At 46.1% G+C, this 8762-nt stretch overlaps 1 protein-coding gene across 4 annotated transcripts; it reads left to right on the top strand.

Moving 5' to 3' along the window:
• The first annotated feature begins 214 nt into the window (after positions 1-214).
• On the top strand, positions 215-6511 carry CREBZF (CREB/ATF bZIP transcription factor). 4 transcript variants are annotated; one of them, XR_012231013.1, is made up of 4 exons: positions 215-1038; positions 1415-1497; positions 3570-3671; positions 5135-6511. XR_012231013.1 is itself a non-coding variant. In XM_073569207.1 (2 exons), the coding sequence occupies exons 1-2, from the start codon at positions 284-286 to the stop codon at positions 1428-1430; spliced, it is 771 nt and encodes a 256-aa protein (XP_073425308.1). In that variant the 5' UTR covers positions 215-283; the 3' UTR covers positions 1431-5075. The 4 variants fall into 4 exon arrangements, 1 of the variants encoding a protein (XP_073425308.1); XR_012231011.1 differs by having other exon boundaries at positions 1415-3671; XR_012231012.1 differs by lacking the exon at positions 5135-6511 and having other exon boundaries at positions 3570-5075.
• Positions 6512-8762: the final 2251 nt, after the last annotated feature.

Raw genomic sequence — 8762 nt, 5'->3', positions numbered from 1 at the left:
GAATCCAGAACTTATCTTTCCAGTGAACTAATCACCAAAATGAACTCGGGTGCCCGTCACTACCTCTTCTAGAATTGCCTGTTTCCCTCACGCAACTGCAGCTTTTGATTCGCTGCCCCCGGTCACATGACTTTTGCCCGCCAGAAAGTTATGGGCGTGGCCTACACTAGCCACCCACTATAAGGAGTAAGGCGTCACGTGGTATATCCCTTCCTACTTCCGCTTCCTTCGGACGCCATTATTATTACGACGTTCGTTCCTCACAGAAAGAGGAGTCAGCAGCATGAAGCACCGGCTGAGGGAGCGTCCGAAGGCCGCGGCCGCCAGTGCTCGTAGCCGGAGGCGGGAGAAGAGGAGTCGTGTTGTGGAGACTCCCGCAGCTGTCTTGGAGCTGGACGAGCTGCTTTCGGTGGAGGGGGCCGCGCCATGGTGGAGGGAGGAAGACGCTTCCCTCACCGAGCTGCTGGAGCAGCTAGTCGGGACTGCCGACTCTCCCGGCGCCCCGCACATCCCGGAAGAGGCCGCGTCCTCCGCTCCCAGCCCCGAGGCGTGTGACGCCGCGCTACACCCGATGACCACCAGGGGGCGCGGCGCCGGCAATAAGAACGCGGTGGCCGCTCGCCTGAACCGCCTGCGCAAGAAGGAGTACGTGAGCGGCCTGGAGCGCACGGTGGCGCGGCTCACCGAGGAGAACGTCCGGCTGGAGCAGGAGCGGAGGGGCCTGGGAGTGCGCGTCCGGGAGCTGGAGTCCGAGGCGCGCTACCTGCGGGCCGTGCTGGCCAATGACAGCGCCCTGTCACAGCTCCTCAGCCGCCTCACCGGACTGGGCGGAGTCAAGCTGGCTACGTCACTCTTCCGCGACCCTTCTGTGAAGCCTGATGACCACGACTACGCGCTGCCAGGACTCGCCAGTACTGTGCTCCAGGAGGAAGAGGAGGTGGCGCCCTCTGCTGGAGTCTGCCTGCATGTGGACAAGGAGAAGGTGTCAGTGGAGTTCTGTCCGGCCTGTGCCAGGAGCGCGGCCTCTTCAGCCAAAATGTAGGGTCAAGTAACAAACTTTATGTACTGGATGGATCCTGAGGACAAATAATGTGGGGGGCGATGCAGCGCTGCTATGGACACAGGCGGCTGTGTGTAATAGAGGGGGGGGGCGTCGCCAGGATTTAGGCTGCATGCAGACAGCAATGTATATACTGTTCTGCCATCGCCCTGCTGGGTGATCAGTAATTTCTCCCTAACTTTAAGCAGTGCTCTATGATTTATTGGTATAACTGCACAGCCAAAGTTTAGCCCAAGTCCGGGCGTAATGATTTATCTTCTGTTGCATCGATCTATGTCGGACTGTGATCGCGGGGGCGTGCATGTATCTGACTCTGCTGTCACTATGTAATACTAGTAAACCTCTCTTTGACAGTTTCTCTTTTAGGTGAACTTGTCGGCTCGCTCCATTGCAGGAGTGTTTTTAAAGAGCAAGACCTATACGTCTCGCCCAAGCTGGTAAGGATCCAAGTCACTAACTAATGCTGACACCAAGTGCTAGGCGAGGTGCGAGCGTTACCGTTCTACACTCAAATTGTCTCCTAAAGAGTTATTCCTATCTTCGTAGTGTAAATACAGGCCATTTACTAACTAAGAACCTCGGCAGTTTTTGGGATATTGACTCCTGTTCTGTTTATAGATCGTTGCTCCTTTTTTGTTAGTTGCCTTGGAGACCGACCACTGCTGCTGCTAGACAATAGTACATGCTCAGTGCCTACGAGCTGGTTTGTATTGAAGCTGTCCGGGGTCGCTGTTACCTCCCGAGATTCCAGTCGGCAGCAGAGGTCAGTCTCCTAGGCAAAGAGCTGTAAATGCTTAATATCAAGAGAGGCTGCTATTCTAATAAGCAGTAAATTACTTGTTTTTAGCAGCCGAAGATGGGACTAACTTAGAACTTTTAAGGGCAGACGGACTGCAACTTAATTCAGTCCACTTCTTGTATCATTACGATTCTTTATGATCAGAAGAGGCCTTTCTTTGTTCATAGGGTTTAGCGATGGGGTCGGCGATCTACGGCACAACAGTTGATGCAAAAAAGTAGTTGGTAACCTTAGTACTAGTCCATATCTGTCTGCTTGTTAACAAATGCATCACATAAAAAAATTAATATACATAAGCAGCCAAGACCTGAGCTCAGGCAGGATCACATCAAATGAGGGCCCTTTATTGAAGCTTCATGCAGGAGAGTGGTGGCAGTTGTTCAAGCAGTGGCGTCCTGAAGCCCCCACATACGTGGATGTGTTACTCTAATTGAAAAGTAATACTATCAGCACACCCTGATGACTGTATGAGGTCAGCGGAATGTCAGGACCAGTAGGTTTTGAGGCACAGGTTGGAGAACACCGATTTATTGTCACATGAGTAAAGGATTTAGAACAGTTTTATAAACAGAAGCAGAGGGGAGACTTGGAGGCAGGTTCACACGAGCACGTCTTATCTGCGGCTACAACCTCATTCAGATGAACAGCAGAGATGAATATTTTCTGCAAAGAATCTGTGACTTGTTCTCACATTAGAAACTGAACACAGCAGAGGAAAAGGACAGAGTGACGCGCTGATTTTTGCTTTAAGTGTGTATGAAGGGGGCAGGCCACCATTTTTACATCGTTACCATCCCAGGTCATGAGGTACGGCACAGTCAGACCGCCATATAAATCCAGACCGCAATATTCCGACTGGTCGGCAGCCAATATGATGAGGCCATGCTCTGGTCGGGAAAGCTGCCAGCCTGAGCATTGTAGTTCGATCTTTCTATCTCTCACCGTCTGAATGTGCCCTAATAGCCATGAAAGCAGCACTAAAGGGGGTGGTTCAGGACCTGGGCATAGACGATCAGTGATAGAAGCAGAGATCTGCCACTGTGCAGTTTACAGTGCTGTCCTTGTTTTGTATACTACATTTGGCAACAATTAAATGGCGGGCGTGTCGGGTGTTGTACCCCTGCCAATCTCAGTCTTGACTAAATAAACCCCTTATGGCTGCTCCCTTGTGCAACTTTAAAGTAGTTGAATAAGGGATGTGTTAGTTTATCTGTTACGGAGAATTGAAAATTTAAAGTGTGAAAAATCTGTGTTGCTTCAGCCCAGGAGGGAGATGAGTGCAGGTTTTGGGTTGGGGATGTGTTTCTTGTAACATTGATATTGTTTGTAAAGTGAGATTTCAAAAGGCATCATTACTGATCCATTAATCTTTTTATGATCCCAGTAGTGGTGAGTGAACGTGCTGCGATAATGTCATCCGAGTATCTTGTGCTTGCTCAGATAATATAACTCCTGAACATGCTTTGATAACATGTTAACAGAGCACGGTCGCTCATCACTAGATCCCAGAACTACATTAGATATATCCCAGCCATAGCGATGAGTGGTGGAATTATATAAGCCACTACTTCCACAACTATCCTCATCATTGTACGCATTACTGTAATGTGCATTACTGGGATATTTTATGGACTCGGAAACCTTTTGAAATCTCGCTTCTCTCCAATGAGCTTTGTGTATTTAGCATCCTTATTTTTTTTTATGCTAAAGTGGAGTCAGCTGTATGGGGCGGAAGATTCGGGACCCGCTGCTCACCGCACATGTCCTGCTTTGTAATAAAAGGTTGTATGGTATGGTACAGGAGGAGACGAGGTAATCACAGGGTTTTCTCTTTTCTTTTTTTCCCCTATTGTTTGTAATATATTTTATAATGTGGGTAATTGCCAGAAATGATTCATTTGTGGGGAGAACAGGATATAGGAGCAGATACTTGTCTGGTACCCCAGTAAAAAGTAATAATCGCAAGACTCTGCTCAATCTGCAGAGTAACCTTACTATAAAATATACAAGGTGTTTATCTTTAAATTCACACCATGTCTTTTTATAAACTAGTGCCCCATAGTAAGGGCTTCTTCACACAACGGCACAGTGGCGGTATTAGATGCAAGCCCCCACCTGAGACCGGTCTCCTAGGTTATATGGGACCTAGAGACTCCAGTTCAGTGAACCGAGTCCTTAAACCATATTTGCCATGTAATACAATACACTTAAGGTCCATATTCCTGCTAATCTTTCCAGGAGGAAAGAGTGTAGTATGGGGGGGTACTGAAAAACACAGGATGCTTAAAAAAACTGCCTTAATACCTTCATATTTATACACCTTGAAAGCGGCATTATGTAGGGGCAGAGACCCTGATGTGTCACTTACTGGACTGATCGTTGCAGTTAAACGGCTGTACTCTCCTGTGATCTAGCGGTTCTCTAAATGCTGCGCTCTGTATAACCCCATCCATAGCACAGATTGGTTGCTTTCTTTGTACATTGCGCGTAGGCAGAAAGTCAATCGATGGTGTGGGTGGGGTTATACAGAGGTCCTGAATATGGAGGACTGCATCGCAGTAAGTTTACTAGTCCTCTAGCAATTATCTGATTTAAAATTGATTTTTATCAAAACTAGTAAGTGGAGTCGGGTTCTCTGCCTTTAATGCTGCTCTCAGATTAGGTAAATCCAGCTCCTTTAACTTCTGGAGGTGAGCAGGACTACTGCTGTCTCGTGTAGCTACCTCCTGTAAGATTGGCCGAAACCTTGTTATGAATAGACCGGGTGCACATACCAGTATCTGACAGACATTGCCAGTCCTGATCGCCTCTCCATGAGTGTTTCCCGTGGGTTGCATGGACCAAGCAGATCTTGTGTTTATTACATAGTGGCAGTATTATGGGCCTCTTAATGCAGCAAGAGCTAACCCCGGAAGAGGGATCACTATCGAGTCAGAATATAATACCAAACAATCTGCTTCTAGATCAGGCGGAGGGTAGGATGCGTTTCTGTGAAGTCACGATGTATAATTTCATGTTTATTCTGGTAATGAATGCCACTGTTGGCGATTACACCTGTTCATTTCTGTATATATCTGTATTGGATACTTGTTTTGGAAAAGCGGACAGCAATTGAAGAAATTTATCTGCAGCACAGAAAATCTTAATTGTTCCTTTGTATAATGGTGTAGTGTAAGATGTAATAAACCAATAGCTGCACATTGTGTGGTATACTTATTCTGTCTCCCTAGTGATGAGAACCTGATAAATTAATATCTCCTCTTTGTTTCAAACAGCTTCGTCCACGTCTAATACATGGAGGTGGAGTGTTCGTGTCTGCAGCAGATGGTGCATTACCCTACTAATGCAAAAAACCCTCATGAAACAGGGCTTGACATGGGGGGTAAAACCTCCCTGGTTTAAAGTGTTCTATGGTTTGTTACAACACAATTAATCCTATGCATGGCTTACAGAGGTTAACATGGTTATATCTAAAGAGGATATTCCAACCATACGCATTTAAGGAGCATTTTCATGCGAGACTGATGCAGATCCTGGGCTCAGTTTGGTGGTAAATTTTGTACTACTCACTGTAATCTGTGGGAGCTATTGCATTGACTTTTTATCAGTGTACATTATATAGTTGAGCCTTTTAAAAGGAATAATCTATCATGTCACAGCTGGGATATACCAGTGTATGAGCCATATTTTTTAAAAAAAAATTTTCAGTGGCTGCCTTTTGTGTCCTTAGTGCATATTTGCACCCCTGTAAAAACAAGCTGAAATCATAGGACCCTGCAATTTGTAGTTTCACACATTTTATGTTTGTGGTCTGAATGTGGGGGGGTCTCCTGACTGGAGCTCCACAAACTCCTAGTCATACAGAGAGGTAGGAGACCTGCAGGTTATGCTTAGAACATGAAAGCTGGATGTGTGAAGCAGGGTGACACTCGGGTCTCTTACCACAGTTTTTCATTGCCATTCCCTGAAGATGTCCTGGATCCATGGTGTCATCAGTTGATGACGATAAAAGCAGGCTGAGTGACACCAGCGCCACAGCAGTTTTCGGCACTGGTGTAACTTGCCCTGCTACAGTGTCAGTGGGGTGCTGTGACGGTAGTGATAGAAGCAGAGTGCCGGCGCTGCACTCACCTCTCCTAGGACACCTGCCTACAGTGATGATGCAAGAAACTTATGTAATTGCATTGCTTCCCCCTGATGACACCCTGTTCTAGGAGGGGGGTGGTGGACCATGCAGGGAGTGAGTACAGCACCAGCATTCTGTGATGTCATGTTTGAGACTCCAATCAAACAAAACATCAAAGTGTAAAAAAAAAAAAAAAAAGTGTAGGGTATTGTGTAATAAAGTTAATACATATTTTTACACCCTGACCACTTTTGTAACTAAAGGCATTTTAGGTATTTACCCCTTTAAGGGAGGAAAAATGCAGATTTTATATTTAAAGGGAATGTCACCTATTTTTTGGACTAAGCTGCCAGCACTGCCATCAGGGGCTTATCTACAGCATTCAGTAATGCTGTAGATATGCATCTGATGTAACCTGAAAGAGAAGAAAAACTAGTTATACTCACCCAGGGGCGGTCCGGGTCCGATGGGTGTCGCCGTCCGGTCCAGCGCCTCCCATCTTGTAGCGATGATGTCCTTTTCTTTGCTTCCCGTCTCTGCTCCGCCGCAGGCACCGGACCTCTGAGCTTTCCCAGCGCCTGTGCACTGCAGGACTCTGCCCTGCCCTCAACAGGGCAGAGCAGTGTGCTGGAGCCGCGCCGGGAAGCAAAGAAAAGGATGTCACCGCTAGAAAATGGGAGGCGCCGGACCACAACACCCATCAGTCCAAAACCGGTGAGTATAATATAACTTGTTTTTCTTCTCTTTCAGGTTACATTGGGGGCCTGTCTACAACATTACAGAATGCTGTAGATAATCCCCTGATGGCGGTGCCGGCTGCTGCAAGGCCAAAAAATAGGTGACAGGTTCCCTTAAAGGAATAAAAGTACCTATGATGAGCTTATCCTTAACAAAAAAAGCTAAATAAATGCCTGGGAAGAGCGGACAGCAGTATCTTTATCTACCCCAGTCTCCCAACAATATCCCTCTTTTAAGGAGGGCAATTTATTCGGTGCCCAAAATTTTACTAAATCTGCCATTGTTGAGATCGAACCTGAGTAAGTATGAGAGGTAAACTCGGTCACCTTATTTTCGTCCCCTTACGGTGTTCACAGGAGCCATATTATTGTAGCACACAGACCCCTTCACAACTGTTATCGTGACATTTATTCCTTGGTGCTTTACATGTGAGGAGGGGTATACATAATAAAAACGAGTAAAGTAATCACAAACAATACAAATCACAACTGGCACAGGAGGAGAGAGGACGCTGCCCGCGAGGGCTCACAGTTCTACCAGATTAAATGTTATTTGCAGGTGTGAATGCGGCTTCAGTCTCTTAGGCTGTGTGCACATGCTGCGGATTTGGCCCTGCAGATCTGCAGCAGTTTTTGCTGCGGTGTACAGTAGCATTCTAACCTATGGAAATCAAACTGCTCTGCAGATGCTGCGGAATTTTCCGCGGTTTCAAATCCGCAGAAAGAATTGCATATCAATTCTTTCTGCCGATTCCGCAGCGGTTTACCATCTCCGTTGTGGAGATGATAAACCGCAGGTCAAAACCGCAGGCTAATCTGCAGATAAACCGCAGGTCTTTTGACCTGGAGATTTTGCAAAATCCACGCGGATGAATCTGCAGCGTGTGCACACAACTTTAGTCCATCGCTGCATTTATGGTTCTGAGTAGACATGTGGATATATTCCCAGGACCCTGGAGTAGCGGCCAGATCAGTATTTGCATCCTGGACAGGAGCCCTGCACACAATCTGCTAGCTGCCGGCAGCCCCAGCTCCTGTTTTGTTGATTATCCAGCCTGGTGCCATGTTGTGTTTGCATCACACTGCACCAATAATTGGAGAATCGAAGGGATGCCGGCAGGGAGGAGGTGATCTGCAGGGGGCTCAGCCAGCAACCACAAATTACACAAGTGGCAGCTGGACCAGGGTTTTGTGAATTTATTCAATTCGCTAGCTGTGAGGATTTAGATCAGAAATCTGCTTTTCCGCTTGGATCAATGTCTTCAGGGCTAGTTCTTGCGATTAGTAAGGCTGCAATTCTATATACTAGTTTTCTTGTGCCTCAACTGATGTCAAAACATTCATTAGTTTTCATTTATTTACTTTTAATTATATACCACTAACTGCTCAGCGCTCTACAGGCATCATCACTGTCCCCATTGGGACACACAATCTGCATTACCCATCAGAATGTGGAGTGTGGGAGGAAAGCCACGCAAAAATATTGCGCACATACAAACTCCCTTCAGTAGTAACCACCGAGCCACTGTGCTGCCCAACAGTTTCAGATGAACTGTTGAGCTGGTAAGAAAAAAATACTTTAGGATTTGTCGGCCCAACACCTGATGTGTGGAATAAATCTGAACAGATGCTAAGGAATATATAGGATTCTTTCTCTCAGAACTTTCCTTCCAACAAAGCCAGATGGCTAACTAAATCGGAATGTGTTATTTTTGTTCCCAAATGCTTGTCTATTTGCTCATTAATAGAAAGATTTACTGTTTCACTGACTATTTTCTTTTCCAAATAATTTTATTGGATTTTCAACAATAATAGGGGGAGAGAATAGGGAGGGGATGGAGAGAGGGTTGAAAAGGGAAGGACCAAGTGGTCCTGTTAAACTCCCGTTCATGTAACATTTTGTGAATCAAAACGGTAAGTTATGTAGGTGAAGTCAGTCTCAATACACAGCAACAGCTTAAATCAATTGTCTTGAAAAAAGGAAAAATGCAGTTGCAATATGTCTTTAAAGGATTTAAAGTGATCCATCTGAACCATTTA

Source organism: Dendrobates tinctorius, unplaced genomic scaffold (assembly GCF_039654945.1).
Source record: "Dendrobates tinctorius isolate UK_male_01 unplaced genomic scaffold, ASM3965494v1 ptg000023l, whole genome shotgun sequence".
NCBI classification, from domain to species: Eukaryota; Metazoa; Chordata; class Amphibia; order Anura; family Dendrobatidae; genus Dendrobates; species Dendrobates tinctorius.
The sequence above is the reverse complement of the archived record's forward strand: the minus strand, read 5'-3'. Positions and strand labels throughout refer to the sequence as shown.

Bases quoted from the DNA above. Each gene is read 5' to 3' on its own strand.
- CREBZF (XM_073569207.1), top strand. From the start codon at position 284: ATGAAGCACCGGCTGAGGGAGCGTCCGAAGGCCGCGGCCGCCAGTGCT.